This window comes from Sciurus vulgaris (genome assembly GCF_902686455.1).
Source record: "Sciurus vulgaris genome assembly, chromosome: 4".
NCBI classification, from domain to species: Eukaryota; Metazoa; Chordata; class Mammalia; order Rodentia; family Sciuridae; genus Sciurus; species Sciurus vulgaris.
In genome coordinates this window covers 13,995,330-14,011,538 of record NC_136464.1, presented here as the reverse complement: position 1 = coordinate 14,011,538, position 16,209 = coordinate 13,995,330, and the positions used below count along the sequence as shown (strand labels likewise).

The 16,209-nt window shown below is 52.4% G+C and overlaps 1 protein-coding gene across 5 annotated transcripts in view; it reads right to left on the bottom strand.

Moving 5' to 3' along the window:
- HSPA12A (heat shock protein family A (Hsp70) member 12A) overlaps window positions 1–16,209 on the bottom strand; it is a 144,481-nt gene that overhangs the window by 55,951 nt on the left and 72,321 nt on the right. Inside the window, exon 1 of one of the 5 annotated variants that reach the window (XM_079136624.1) lies at window positions 9,443–9,612. The exons of 3 other annotated variants lie outside the window; for them this stretch is intronic. In XM_079136624.1, the coding sequence (XP_078992750.1) occupies window positions 9,443–9,485 (43 nt within the window). In that variant the 5' untranslated portion in view covers window positions 9,486–9,612. Of the gene's footprint in view, window positions 1–2,269; window positions 4,325–9,442; window positions 9,613–16,209 lie in introns of those variants that run through there. One more of the 5 variants, XM_079136625.1, reaches the window with a different exon arrangement.

The following is a 16,209-nucleotide window of genomic DNA, read 5'->3' as shown; positions in this document are numbered from 1 at the left end:
CAACACCTATGGAACCTCGTTACCAGAACTGTTCCAAAAGCCATCAGGGCTAAGTCACAGGCTGGCCAGGAACTCCAGCGCCTCTTCGCAGAAGAAAGGCCTGGGTTTTGCTTCTTAGGAGAGCATCCTCATCGACACTTAAAACCCATGCAGGGTGTCGCCTGCACCCACTGCTTCCTCAGAGGGCAAGGTCCTCGCAGCTCCTTCATGTGGCCTCAACCTCCCTGTAGACCTTAAGGGCGTGGACGTCACAGAAACAGCTATGACGTGCGGTAAAGGCAAGTGTCTATAACCTTTCAGCTTTTAATTTTTTAAAACTGTTTAGTTCTTCATATATTACTCTTTAATCATTAGAAAGCACAGCCTGATCTACCAAAACACAGATGTGCTGGGAAACAGCAAAGGAGCCGACACAACTTTCACACTCCAACATCATGTCCCATTCACCTGCCAGGGAGCCACACGGTATAGCACAACAATTTTCATGGTAAAATGATCCTGTGCACTCACAGGAAGTCTTGGGAAGATAGAAGATGCAACCTGCAAGCTGCTGTTTTAAAACATAATACAATTTGTCAAAGCTTGCACTTCTAACATTTTAGTCAAGTTCACTCTGTTAGATTAAACACAGTCACAAATCCTTCACAGGGCTTCCCACTGAGAGCTGCAGGCCACTTCTCCACCCTTCATATCTGGCCGGTCCTGCTGACTTGCCTTGGCCTCCACAATGCAGCAGAAGTGATTTTACATGGCTTCCCAGCAAGGTCTCAGAGATCCTGGAACTTTCTCCTTTACCCCCTTGCTCCCCAAAACCACCATATCAAAGAAGCCCCCACTGGCTCTCCCAGAGGCTGAAAGCCCAGCCCACAGCCTGCATCAACCCCCACGCCTGTGAGTGAGACCATCTTGGGACAGCAGAGCCACCAGATGGTTGCAGGCACATGAGCTGCCACCAGCAAGACCAGCGAAAGAACCACCCAACCGAGACCTGCCCACAAAATCGTGAGCAAATGAAATGACTATTTTTAAGCCATTAAATATTAGGGTGGTTTGTGACATAGCAAGAGAAATGGGGGGAAAAAAGAGCAAATGGAATGCAACAATTTTTTGTAGATATTTTGCTAATTCTTTAATACTTTGAAAGTTTTCCCTGCTTGGGAGTCAGTAAGCCTTCATTCTGGTCTGAATGATACCCTGGCCCCCTGAGAAAAGGCTAAACCAGATGGGAAAGTGGCAGTGTCTCCAAGGACCCCGGTGAAATGGGATAAAGTCAAGGATTGATCAACATTGCAAACTCCAGACCAGGCAGCAGGTGCAGGAGGTACCGTCCAGGTAGGACATGGAGGAGGAACGATTGCCAACAATCCAACGGCTCCCAAGGAGGCAGGAGCCTCTCTAGCTAATGCTCCCAAATCCAGGCAGACCCCAATCTTTCTGGCTATGCTGGGCTCAACAACAGCACCCCCAGATGACCACGTCCTAATCCCCAAACCTATGATTATGTTACTTTCCATGACAAAAGGGATCTTGTATGTGTGATTGAATTAAGGATCTTGAGATGGAGAGATTATCCTGAATTCTACCTGCAGGCCTGATAAGAGGTTCTTATGTCAGGGTCCTTACATGGGCAGGGTCCTGGGGAGGCAAGAGGGGAAGGGGCAGAGTCAGAGAGCAGCAGAGAAGCAGAGAGTGGGGTGATGGGTTTTGAAGATGGAAGAAGGGGCCGTGGAAAGGTAAGGACATGTTCATCTCTATAGTCTCCAGAAGGGACACAGCTCTGCCAACACCTTGTTTTTAGCCTGGTGAGACCCATTTGGGGCCTCTTTCTGACCTCCACGAATGTAAGATAATAAACATATTGTCTAAAGCAGCTACACTGGTGTTAATCTTTTCAACAGCAACAGGAAACTAATACATTGGATAAACCCTCCTCCCTTATAAGAATAAACTTGAGGTTTGTTCATAATTATAGCAACAGCTAATAATATAATAGCACTAATTTAGTGTCTACTTCATGCCCAGAACTGTGGTAAGTGCTTTTCTCGAATCAATTAATTTAATCTTCACAAAAGCCTATGAAGAAGACATGATTACAATCTGTATTTTACAGATGAGAAAATGGAGACTTTAAGAAGTTAAGTAACAAGGTCACAGAGCAGGTAGATGACACAATTCAGATTTGAACCCAGGCAGTCTGGCCCCAGGAGCCACATGTGATCATTACACCTCCCAAATCAACCTGATGAAGACAATATCGAACGACACTTACGGCAAGCTCTCCTCACAGCGGCTCTTGCTAAGCACTTCATCCGATCCTCTCACTTAATGCCAGGACCACAATGCAGCAGGGGTTTTTCATCACCCTGGATTACACGGCAGAAACTGAGGTGCAGCAGTGTTAAACCCGGAGGCTCGACACATCTGAATCCACGAGCGTCCAAGCCCAAAGTCCAAGTTTAAGCAAACCCTGCTGCCTGCCTTGTCCCACTTGAGCCCCAGATGGCTGAGAAGACAAAGAAAAGTAGCACAACCCTGTGATCACCTTTCAAATGGGAATGTTCAGAACATGAAAGGAGTCACTATTAATAATTCCACTGGGACAAGAGGCATACACTAGAACTATCCCAGCAAAGCAGGACACAGCACCCTTAAGATAAGGGCACTGAAATCAAGGCCCAAACTCGGCAACTCAGGGCTTCCCAGAAGGGGTGCTGTGGAGCAGCTGCCAGCCCTGTGGGTCACAGTCAAGGCTGGTGGAGGGAGGATGATCCCAGCAGAGCTCAGAGCAGCATCCACAAGGGGCTCCTGACAGCAGGCAGAGCATGCCTGGGGGCTGGGGGGGAGTCCACCTGAGGACAGAGGTCAGGGAGCCCTGGATAGAGTCCAGCGATGCAAAGACCTTGAACCCCAGTGGCAGCCCTAGATAGAAAACTCAGTGAGAGCTCGGGACTGTGGCAAAGGGCCATGGTGGGGCCGGCTGTCTAAGACACACAGCTTTTTTCCAAGGTCTTGAACCTGAGGTCTTGAACTTGCTGGACCAAAGGGCCGTGGCTCTTATCTGCCCTGCCTGGCTGTGGGGTCCCAGGCTAGCCCTTCTCCCCTCTGAGCCTTCTGAACAAAAGGCAGCCATGGATAATTGCCCCCACCTCCACGAGAGTCATAGTGTAAATAAGAATTGCAGATAATGGCAATGATGGCCCACATACAAAGAATGCCCAGCACTTAGCATGGGTTATGGGATAAATAAAATGTACTCTGAATATGTACTATTACTCCCACTTTACAGACGAGGAGACTGAGGGCAAAGGAGCAGGTCACTTGCCCAAAACCCCAAAGCTAGGGTTGGAATCCAAGTTAACTGACCCTGTAAAATCCTGATAGAACATTCGTTCTTCTCTTCTCAGTCTCCCCAAGGCAGTACACACTGGTGGAGGCGCCCTGTGAGGAAGATCCCATGCCCCTGGTAGATGGGGACGTGACTGTGGTGTAGACCCCACACTTCATACGGTTCCTCCCGATTTTAGAATTCAGTGGTGAACTCTGAAAACACACATTCCTAGTCCCATTTCCCTGGAGGATCAAATTAGAGCAGGTCAGGAATGGGAATTATAAATGTCTCCTACTTCCTAAAGCTTTCCCTTTCTGTTCAAGTCCCTTCCAAGCCTGATTCCATCAAAGAGAACATGTCAGTCCGGTGCTGTCCCTTAGCCCCCTCTAGAACCTTCTAGGCTTCCTTTGGTCCCAGAATGCAACCTCTGCTCAAAGCCTTCTGTTGGTAAGAGTGTCTCCCAGAAGTGGAATGACCTCATTTGAGCCTCCATGCATTTATTCCTGGGATGCCCCCTATTTACGGCAAGTGACATAGGTGTTCTACTTATGGAATTGATATAAATGGCCTTTCTAAAATAAATTCATTTTTTAAAAACAGTATATTGATTTTAAAAGAATCAGTAAATCACTTTGGGGTGGGAATGGTCCATACACCAAGCAGAACCAGAAAGGTGACCCTCAAGTGGCTGAGACTTGGGAAGAGTTCTCTGAGAATATGACATGACATGCCTATAGCTGACAACCCCAAGCTCCACTCTTGATCATCCTCAGGAGCTGTGACTCCTTGGGAATGAACTTAACTTCTCTGAGCCTCAGTTTCTCCCTGTGAAGAATCACCTACTTTGTGGGGTATTGATGAGGATTAAATAAGATGATACAAGAGGCAGTTGTGGTCATACTCACCTATAGTTCCAGATGCTCAGGAGGCTGAGGCTGGAGGCTCACTTGAGTCCAGTTTAAAACCAGACTGAGCAACACAGAGCTCAACAAAATACATATATATATATAAAATATAGGTACAGAGCTGATGCTTGAGAAAGATTTGCTGACTCAGACAGCCCTGAGCCAGGAAGTGACCAGTCTGCTGCCCCCTGCCCCTCCACCCCACCCTCAGGTGCCAAGTTTGACACTGAATGTGTAGGACTCCCAGACCAGCAAAGTTGACTGTCCACTGGAACACAGGTGGGGCATCAGGACTTTGTAGAAGTTCTCCAGGTGATCCCAAGAGGAGATACACCCAGGCAACTGGCCCCAGCAAGGGACATCCTCTGGCCAAAGAGTGCAGCTCCCAACACGCATGCTCCCAGCCCTAAGTGGCCCTTCGGCTGTGATGGCTCCACCATCCTCTACCCCATTGTGGAAACTTTAGGGGCAGGAGGAGTGCAAGGGGATACCTACACCACTTCCAAGGGGCTTGCTTCAGACAGCGAAATACTCAGGTCTAAAGGAATTAGGACCTGAGCTTGTCCCCGTGTACCCCAAGTCTGAAAAAACCCAGAGCATAATCTACCCTTCTCCTAAAGCCTCCAAGGAAAGCAGACCAGCCTCACCCACCACCAAGCCACGCAAAGAAACAGCAGTCCTTGTGGGCACAGAGGCAGGGGCAAGAGGGCCACTCTCACTTCCTCCTGTGGGCAGCCTGAGGATGGCAAAAGCATTCCCTCTCATCCATTCTCTGGACAGACCTGGGCAGGTGCTGTGCACCCCATTCGCAGTCTAGGAAATGACAAATCCAGCTGGAGTTTTTACACTCTAGGCCGCTCTGTTCTCCTGCCCACCACACGTGTGACTGAATACCTGGGAGAACAGGACCAGAGTCATCCTCAATACCAGGAGTGCAGCAAGTCTGCAGGCCTGGCCTCGTGGGCCACTTTCCTTGCTGAGTTCTGCCTGCTCCTCTCTGGTATCTCCTTGGGATGCCCAGCCCCAGCCCAGGCCTATGCCCACAGGGGGCAGGGGCTCCCTCCCTGCCACATGCTACTCATTCATTAAAAGCCCCCGATTCCTCTCTGCCACTCTAATTATGCACAGCAGTAATAAAAGAGCTCTCTCCCTTACCAAAGAGGCCTATTTATAAGACAAGAGAGCATTTCGCCCCCACAAGATTGAGTCGTCACTCAAAGCCTTGTTGGAATCAAAGCCACATCTCTTCAGAGGCCCCCTCCCCCCTCCAGCCTGGCCCACTTCTGAGCATCCAAGTTTCCAGAAGTGCCACTGCAGAGGGGGCAGGCTGTGGATGCCATTTCTCCGCTTGCTGACTGATACTCAGTCAACACACAGTAAGACACCTATTGAGTACCTACTACATGCCCTTACTAAGAATATGGAAATGAAAGATGCAGTCCCTACCCTTGTCAAGATAAAAGGCACTGAGAGAAATGAGTTTTCGGGGTCCGTGGCTGACTTGTATTCTGACTCTAGCATTTACTGTCTGGGCAAGTCACCAAATTTCTCTAAGTCCTCAATTGTCCCAGCAGCAAAATGGGGTCAAGATAATACCAACCTCACAGGGTTGGTGGAGGAATTAATGGGAGACCTGCAATAAAGAGCACATCACAGGCATGCGATAAACACCAGGGCATTACCAATGGTTAAGTACCAAAGGCTTTGGGACTACACAGGTAGAGTTCTCCGGTCCGCAAGAATCCAGGAAGACTTCCTGAGACTGACACCTGATCTGAGTTCTGAAGGACGAACAAGAGTTAGTTAGACAAAGAAAGATGTTCCTCGCAGGGTGAACTGTATATTCCGAGGGCCAAAGGAGATCATAGGGCTCACAAGACACCGTGTGGGGAGGGCATGCACAGGGGACGCAGCTGAGGAGGCAGGTGTAGGCACAGGAATGGATTGCACCACCAGAACCTTAAGCTGTGATGTGCAGAGCATCACCTTGACCTTGTCTTGGTTCCTTTGGGGGCCACACACAGCACCTTTCCACCTCCACCTGTAGTTTGGTGACCAGAAAGAGTGAGACAGCCATACTTTAAATTATTAATAATACAAATATTATTAGTCACGGGCTCATTTACTTAGACACCCAACACAACTTCCTGAGGGCCCATGATGGGCCATGCATGTGCTGGGAGAGGCTGCCAGCTTGACCACCTGGGCCTGAGTCCAGTGGCTGAGGCCCTACCTGCAGCACCAAACCTGTCAGCTTTCTCCTCAGACCCCCTCCCCACGCATTGAGTCAGTCATTCAAGTGTGGGAAGGGCTACAGGAGACAGCTCAGTGTTCCCTGGTTTCAGCATACACAAAGTCCTTAATAAATGTCAATGACTAAAATGTCTCTTTTCACTAAATGCCAGGTTGTAAGAAACCCACCTGCAAAGTCTAATACAACACCTCCAGAGGGACCCTGCCCCCCGGAAACTGCTTTCCCACCACTGGCCTCCTCAATCCCCACTCCCAGAGAAAATGACTGGGCATCCACTGGGCCAGCCTGCCTTCACTCAGTCACCAGAGGAGCTATCCACATCTGTGCCGCTCTCCCTACTCAATTCATCTTGTTCTTCTGGGACTCATGTGTCAACAACTTAGGACATGAGGAAGATGTGGGACCGAGGGTCTTCGGCCTCCGCTGTCCACACTCCAGAGACTAAAGGGTGCCCTTCTGAGTTTGTAACCTAACTCATTTAAATATTCTATTAAGGATATGTGCAAACACCTACAAAGTGAATAGTAAGGAAACACCACCCACTTACCACCCAGGTTCAACACCATTCATACCACCATTTTTGTTTCATGGACACTTCCACTTGCTCCCCACCCCAGCATTTCCAATACCCACCACCACAGGGGGCCCACTGCACAAAAGTCCCAACATAGTCTGATGCCTATGGAATTCATTCTTTTGCACCAATAGCATCCTTGAAATAATCTGCTGAAAGGCAACCATTTTATCTACCAAATAGGATGGCAACCGTTGACCATGTCCAGGAGTCCAGCCCTGGAATCAGATCGTCTGAGTACCAAGCAACACTTCTAGATATGGGACCTCAGACAGGTCATTCAATCTTTGTTTAAATATCCCATCAGTAAAGGGACTGCTGGTAACAGGCTTGTTAAGAGTCTTCAAAAAATAAAATAATGCATGTTCATTGCCCAGCACAGAATGTGAAATGAGGAAACCTTGGAAATAGATAGATGTGGAGGGGAACAGACTCTGCTCCTATGAGATACTATTAATATCCCCCATTTTTTAGATAAAGAGATGGTAGCACAGCGAGCTTCCAGGGAGAGCCTGTCTTCTGGGCTCTTCCAGTTGCTGTGTCCTAAACCCGTGCACCTGAACTCACTACAAGCAAAGAAACACTCTGACAGATTCAGGAGAGTGGCAGCAGGTGGCCCAGCACACCAGCATGTGTTTTCCCATCCTGGGTGGGGATGTCTCCCAGGTAGGTGTGTGTGTGTGTGTGTGTGTGTGTGTGTGTGTGTGTGTGTGTAGAGTAGGAGTGCTGAATGATTTTATGAGACAAAAAGGTAGTGGGAAGTGGGTGCACATCCGTGCTTGCAATTCTGATTTGACAAATCCTATGCCCAACCTTGCATTTGATACAACCACCCACACTTTATCTCAGCTTGAGAGACAAGAAACAGGCTCACTAACTCTCAAGCTTTAGCAATTATGACACCCTTATGATCATCCTAAATTTTGTTTTCCAATTTAAAGAAAAAAGTGGGAATAAAAAATGAGTCCATCCAGCTGCTGAGTGGTGTTCAGACAAAGACAGCTGTCAGACCCTTGCCCGAGCCTGAAGGCTGAGGAAGGTCAGGGGAAAAGAGCAGATGCAGGGTGCTTGGTGTTTGGTCACTGTCTGGGCTCTGCACCTCCCCTCCCAGGAGTGAGCCAAGTTAGGATCCCCCAGCCCCCACCCTGCACTCCCCCATCACTGCAGTGCCGTGTGGGGAGGCACCTCCCAGATCCGCAGGAACAATGGGCTGGGGAGGGGGCAGGTGCTGCTCCGAGCGCAGCAGAGGGCGGGGGCCGCGGCCACCGACCGCAAGACGGGGGACGCAATGCCAATGGTGGCGGTGCTGCTGCTGGCCTCAGTTTCCCCAGCACTGGGGTCCCCGCAAAGCGGGGCGCGCCTTTCCTAGCTGCACCCTTACGTCCGGGCATTTTAATTCGTCCTCTCAAGGCGGCTTGCCTGGAGCTCCCGGGAAAGCCGCTGGGCCGAGCTCCTCTCCGGCGACTGCTCCTGCCAAGGGCCTGCAGGTCAGAGACGCTCGGCGCCTTCTGCGCCCAACTTTCCCCACTTGGGACTCACAGAGACCGGAATCCCGGCCATCCCGTCCCCACCGCGGGCGAAGGTTGATTTACTGCCCTGGGCTCAAAGAGCTGCTCCTCCTCCTGCTCCGGCCTCGTTCCCCGGTTCTCTCTGGCTCTCCTCCCTCCATCTGTGCCCGAATCACTCCCCGAAGACAGCAGCCCTGGCACATTGGCAAAATGCAAACGTCCGTCCTCCGCACTGTCCCCACCCTGACAAGGAGGGGACAGTCAAGCCCCTGCCGCTTCGCCCTTCCCAAGCCCAGAGAATCCTTGGAGATGGGTGGGGAGGGGAGGGGAGAACGCACAGCCCGAGCTGCCTTCCCACTCCGGCGCCTGGGTCCCGCCGCGGCAGGGCGGAGTGAGCGGACAGGTCGGAATCTCCGATCTCCCCCAGGCACCCCCGCGCCTCGCTGAGTCACGGAAATGACCCTCGGGGGGCACGCGGCCACCCGGCGGCCGGCCATTTACCGGGTCAGCCCTGGCATCCCCAGCACAGCGCACAGGGGATGGACAGAAGGGCGGTTCTTATTCGAACTCGTAATCGGCCCCGCCGGAGGCGCCACCCAGAGGCGGGGACAGAAGGGGTGCTCCAGCGGGGGCTGCAGTCCTCGTCGCAGTGTCCGCACCCTGGCCGGAACAGAGCACGTGACCCGGGGCCACCTCCAGCCCCGTTCCCGCCCGGGCGCTGACCCTGGCCTCTCCCTCCCGCGAGGGCAGGATGGGGCGGGGGCGCCCACTTTCCCACCGCCCGCCCGGCGGTTGCGGGGCGCCGGTCAGAGCGCGCCTCATCCTTCCCCTGCACTGCCAGCCGCAGCCGCAGGACCCGCGCCCTGCGCTCACCTCGGGGCCCGGTGTCGCTGCCGCCGGCCTCCTTGTCCGCCATGGTCTCTCAGCCCCGGCCCGCAAGAGGAGCCTCCGGCGCAGCGCCCGTGTCAGTGCGGGTGCGGGTTCCTGTCCGCGTCCTCGGCAGCGCTTGGGCCGGGTCTGAGCGCTTGGCAGCTGGAGCACTGCTCTGACGCGGCCGCCGCAGCCCGGGCTCCTCCCCGCGCTCCTCCCCGGCCCGCCCGCGCCCCGCCCCGCCGAGGCCAGGCGGCCCGGGAAGGTTGGGAGGCCTGCGCCGCGAGGGGCCCCGCCCGCCCAGAGTCGCCCCTCCAAGGCCGGGCCCCTCCTCTCTCTTCGCCTTGCAGACCCATCGCTCGCCCCAGCGTTGGCGATGGTGGCGATGGGGGGTGGCGCGCTCAGAGCCCAGCGGCTCGCCCATTCGGCCGGACGCAAAGCGCGCGCAGGGTACAAGGCTTGGCGAGCAGTTGGGGATTGGTATCGGAGACCCTGGGACCCTCTTTGGAAAGCACCATGTGGCGGAGCCCGAAGCCATCAGCAAGCACATCACATACAACCTCTTCTCCTGAGGATGCTCGATCCAGTCCCCACCAGTTTATTCCCCACCCCCAGCCCACTCCACAGTCCCAGAGGAGCAGTCCCGGACAAGAGCGGTCGCCGGCGCGACCTGGAGCCAGGCTGCAGACCCAGGACCTGTGCAGCGAGCTAGCCCAGGACACCGCCGCGGGCGTTCCCCTCCAGGCGGCCTGCGGGACTCCATGGCAACTGGAGACCCAGGGAGGCGCTTGCAGCAGAGACCGAGTCGCGCCTTCCATATATGGGAGCCGGCCCTGGCCCCGTTAGAAGTCTAAGAAAAACGACATTAATAATGCAGGGCGTCCACGGTGAATGATTCATATTCTCTGTCCTCTGGCTTTACCACATCACACGTGCCACCGGCACCTGTTAAGATATGGCTAGGCAGCAGCTGGGTACACAGTGCCATCGCCCTATTTTGGCAAGTGATAGGATCTAACCACCACCTCACTGGGTCTTTCTCTGGTGCGGTAAATACTTCAGTGCAGGCCTTCTTTGCTTCTCATAACTGTAACACTTTATAGATAAGGAAAGCGAAGCCTGGCAGGGTTAAGAGGTCTCAATATCACACACACACCAGTAAATGATGTGACTGGGACACCTACAGAGGTGCCAACCACCAGCTATCCCTAATTTCCTGAGATGGGCCCAGCCTCTGGGATCTGCTTAGAAGGTGATTAGAAGGTGAGTTAGAAAAATGAAAGTTGGTCTGAGGACACAGCTCAATGGTACATTGTCTGCCTAGCATTTACCAGGCTCTGGGCTCAATCCTCAGCACCAAGCACAAAAAAGGATGGAAGGAAGGAAGGAAGGGAGGTAAACTCGTCTTCTGTTTGCATTAAAAGTTCCACATATACACTGTATGTGAGTCCCTGGTCAAGTTGTATAACCTCTCTGTGGCTCAATACCCTCATCTGTGAAATGGGTATAACAGGAGAATTCATTCACAAGACAAAAGAGGATTAGATGGGATAATGCATATAATATGCTCAGGTCAGGATCGAGCACATGGTAAGCAGTTCAAAACACATTATTTGTTAAATCGAGACATCTTTTTAAGGACAGACCATGCCCAGTTGTGCAGGGAAGTGGCAGTGCACTCCCAGGATGGATGGTGTGTTCCCACAGAGTGCACTTGCTCTGCCAAGGCTGCTTGCTTGCTGAGATAATACCCACCACGTCAGGCAGAACCAACAGTGAGGGTCCTGGAGACCAGGAGTCTGTCGCACCCAAATGCAGACAGGAGGAAGGGTGGAAGCAACTCTCCTGGGCAACAGACTGGCCCAGCAGGCTGAGAACAAGGAGACAAAGAGGGGCAAGGGCTGGACCCCTCACCCACCTCCACCACTGCCTCCCAGTTCTGCTCGATCTCCTCACGGACTGAATCTGGCTGGCCTGAGGCCATGTGGGTTGGAATGTGAGAGGGCAGGGACAGCTGCCCGCACTCTGTCCACTGAGTACCAGTGTCCCATGGACATATGTCTGGACGTGGTTGCCAGAAAGAGCTTGTGACTCGAAGGGTCTGACTGAGCCTTCCTGTGGCAAACTCACGCTGCGCTTCCCTGCCTACGGGAAAGCTCTTGCTCTCCAGTGAGATACTCAGCACCTCTGACACTCACAGGCCCCACACTTGCGCCACTTGCGCCTCTGTCGTGTCTTCCAGCACGCCCCCCCTCCCCACCCTTCCAGCGGCTTCCATTTCCTTCTCTTCTCCTCCTTCACTTCCCTCCTCTAGCTGCCCACTTCTGAGCATGCTCAGTGTCCCAGTCCTGTGCCCTCTCCCCAGCCCCCACGCCTCTCTGTTTAGCTCCATCCTCCACTGTCGGCCCGTCAGCTGGGCTCTCAGGAGGTTCCTCTGTCCATCTGTGGGGATGCCCACCTCTCCGCTCAGGGCTGGACCTTCCCCTAGGACTCCAGACCTACTGAGCAGCTCCCAAGGGTGTCACCCAGGCCACTCATGCTAGAGTAAAGCCCAGGCCATCCTCTCCCACCCTCTCTCCTGGGGCTGGGGTCTCTGTAAAGGTGGCACCACCCACCAGTAGCCAGGTCAGACACTGGGCATCCACTAACTCCCCTCCCTCGGGTTTATCCAAGTCAAGTCAAGTGTGGCCCTGTGGCTTCTGACACCTCCTCTCCATCCTCCCTGCCCCAATCCTTGTCCAGGTCCCTTGCTGCCTATGAGTCTACAGCAGGCTTCCCACGGTCTCCTCCCCTGCCCCACAGTCTACTCTCTGTGACTGTCCTTTTCTGCTGCAGATCCCCACCGCTGATCTCTTCAAACCCTCCCCGTCCCTGCCTCTCTTACACTGGCATTTCAAAGAAACAGAATGTGTTCGGTGCCTGGATGACTCCTTCCCTCATCCCCCACCACCAGCAACTTCTCCCTGGCCTGGACCTCCCAACTCAGGAAGCCCTCCCTGTACCCCTGTGCTGGCTGGCATGGCACCCTGTCCCTCCTCATCAGGGACCTGACCTGGCATCAGGACATTGGCCTTGGCAGCCTGTCAGAACCAGTAGGAACCCTGCAGCACTCCCCCATCTGCCTCCTGCTGTGGAAAGGCCTGGGGCTCCCTCTGCCCTCAGCAGCACCCCAGTCACAGTGACACGAGGGCGCATGAGGAGGATGGGAGATGACACGCAGGCCCGGTGCTGGCGGCAGAGCGCAGACAGTTTTGCTATTCGGGGGAGCATAAAGGCAGCGTATGTTCTGCCTCGTCTTTGCCCTCACAGTTTTAAAATCCATCATGGAAATGAAGAAGCACCCTGGTGCGCACAAGGCCTCACCTAATTCTCCTGGTGGTCCTGGCTGTTTCCACAGGACAGGAAAGGGAAGCACCCAAAGGCTGAGGTCACACAACATCAAGGAAGGGCTCCCGCTTTCTTCCCTTGACCCTGCAGTTTCTTCCGCAAGAGCAGCCACAGTGAGGTCATGTGACCCTTCTGCTACCGGGTCCTACATGAACTGGTCTCCTGCTGCCTCCATGACCTGACCCTCCACATACCCAAGTGCACACCGACATCCCTGATTTGACTGTAGCAAATTTGCTCACACAACCCAGCAGGGAAGCCCAGGGTGTGTTCCCTCATTTGCTTCATGAAATAACCCCTTCCAGACCTCCCTCAGCTGCTGTCTCACCCCACTGGCAAACCAGCCACTCGGGAGCAGGAACCCGGACTGCACCACTTGGCATGGAAGCCTGTAATCCACTCTCCTCCTAAGGGCTTGACTTGGATGATGCTTCCTCCAGAACACCACCTCCAACCCCTCCTTTGGCCTCTGTGCCCAATCCCCATGCCCTCCTGTCATTTCACTTATCACAACAACTCTGAGGTCAGGGTCATTATTAACCACGTTGCACACATAAAAAAATGGAGGCCCTAAAACATCCCTGAGCCCAGAAACTGCAGAGCTGAGATGATACCTTTGAGACTAGAACTCAGGTCTTTCCTACTTCAGATTGCCTATCCCCTCTCCAGATGCAAACTCCCCAAAAGAAGGTCAGCCATGCCCACAGCCAGACCCTCCACAGTGCCTGGCACGGAAGACCAAATGGTCAGGGAAACAGCCCCTTCAGTACAGGTCTTTCCCATTCTGTCCACACTCCTGCCCACAGACACTTCTCTGCCCACAAACTCCCTCTCTGTTCTTCACCCCAAACAATGGTATCCCTCCACCACCATATCAGCTCCGGCACATAGAAGCCAGAGCCCAGAGGCAGGCCCAGCTAACACCACCAGGCAGCCTGGACACCCTGTCACCTGTACCAAAAGCCAACTGTGAAAAGAACCCCAGTTGGGTATGGTGGCTCATGTCTGTAATCCCAGTGACTCAGGAAGCTGAGGCAGGAGGATCACAAGTTCCAGTCCAGCCTCAGCAACTTAACAAGACCTTAAACAACATAGTGAGACCCTGGCTCAAAATAAAAACTTTTTAAAAAGGGGGTTGGGAATGTGGCTCAAAGTACCTCTGGATTCAGTCCTCAGAAGGAAGGAAGGAAGGAAGGAAGGAAGGAAGGAAGGGAGGGAGGGAGGGAGGGAGGGAGAGAGGAAAGGAAAGGGCCCAAGAATCTGACACACACTGGATAAGGAGGTGAACGGGGAGTTGGTTTGGTCCTCTGATCCCCTTCTCAGAAGAAACTAAGGAACAGACTTGTTGATGGATAAGCTGCTGAGGCCAGTGTGTCCTGGGGGAACATCAGGATCAGGCACAAGGAAAGCCAAAGCAGAGTAGTAGAGAGCCCCAGGTCAACTAAGACCTCAAAGGACCTGGGGTCAGCAGGGACCTGGGAACCCAGGAACACGCCCCTCTGGATCTGTTTCTTCACCTGTAAAAAGGGCACGATGGCTATAGGAAGGATCGTTATGGGAGATGCACGTGTAGGACCTTCAGCTTAGGCTGGGCTACATACCGCCGACTGTTCAATCGTGTAATTTTCATATTTGGACCACAAAATACCTTGCAAAGGTTACAGAATGGATTGAGGCAAAATGTCCTTGCCTGTTGGGAACTTGCAAAAGATACAGCGTAAGTCACTCTTTATTTTTAATGTTTATCAAATTTTTTTTTTAAGTTTAAGAAACACTGAGACTAATTCAAATCTGAACTTTTATGTAGGAAGCTTCCAGAAAAAAGCTGCTTTGGAGTTTATGATATGCCTCCAGAATTTTGTCAGAAAACAATATCATAAAAGTAACTCCTTGGGCTGGGGATATAGCTCAGTGGATAGAGTGCTTGCTTTGCAAGCACAAGGCCCTGGGTTCAATCCCCAGCACAGCCAAAAAAATAAAAGAAGTAATTCCTTGATTCCTGCTAACAGGACCAAGACTCGGATGCCCAGGGAAACTTTATTTACAGGAAAAATCTGGGCATGTGTCACCCTCCTTGTCCTCTGACCTTCTGCACATTCTTGAAAATCCAACCTTAGAACCAAGTCCCGGAGGCCAGGGTATACTTCTTTCCCCTGGTTTCCCACCCCATCTGGTGCGAGTCAGCCCCTCCATTAACATTCCAAAACACACTTCACATACACAACATGTGCTACCACATGACCCTTCCAGGGCAAAAATTTAAGGACCAGAGGAAATGATTTCTCCAAATATCACAATCACTTGGGCCTGTAATGTAAACTTTTGAAATGCCTGCTCAGGTGATGGAGGGTTATCCAAATATTTTTCAGAAGTATTTCAAACAGTGGAGGGATCTATGGTTACTTTCTCAGCAGTCTTCTCAGAACTTCTCAGACCCTGGCCCTGCGGAACTCCTAGTCCACAAAAAGCTGGGGCATTCCAGAAGCTGGATCTCCAGGAAGATGGTGCAAATGAGAGACAAGGCTGAGAGAAGGAAAACTGAGATGATTGCCTGGCTGGGAGAGCTTCCACCAGGGCTGCAAGGAACCACAGATGACCACAGCCAAAGGTTCTGCACTGTGGAGAACAGCTACTACTCTCCTCTCCAGCCCACAGTGCACACCTGCTCACAATGAGTGCTCAGTAAGTGTTCATGGAAGAAATAAATGGATGGTCCAGAGCATAAATAATGGGATGAAAACCAGAAGCCACAGAAGCTAAATCTCTTGCTCAAAATCTTGTTCAAAATTGTCTAGGGCCAAGCTGCAGCTCCCCGCTTCCCAGCTTAGCTTGACCCTCATTGACCCCCTCTGTGGAGTGCCGAATGGGAGACAGCTCATGCCAGAGGCAGCACTCAGCTGCAGTTACCAAGGAGGAAGTGGCAGAGAAACAATTGCTCCTTCGGCAGTCCACTCTTAGTGGAGTGTCCACGTCTATCCTGCCTGCACTGAGGAATCTGTGCAGGGCTGTGTCCCCAACACCTAGCACAGCACCTGGCACCTGGAAGGGCCCCAGTGAACATGTTGAATGAGCAAATGATCCCACCGGAAGACAGAGTAACAGTTTACAAAGCACCCCCACATCTCCTCTCTCCCAAATCCTATCACAGCGCGGCGAGGGGAGCATCATTATTCCCAACTATTTTAAGATGAAAAAGCTGCAGGCCCCGTGAGATCCAGAGCAAGCTTGGCCTGCAATCATGTTTCGAAAGAGCTGCTTCAAACCATTTGTTTCTTTCAAATCTTGTGCTTTATTTAAAAGTTGCATTATATTTTGCCTTCTATTGTATTATTATAGCTATGTTTTCTAAACAAAACCTAACATCTCAAATTTCTATCAACTGC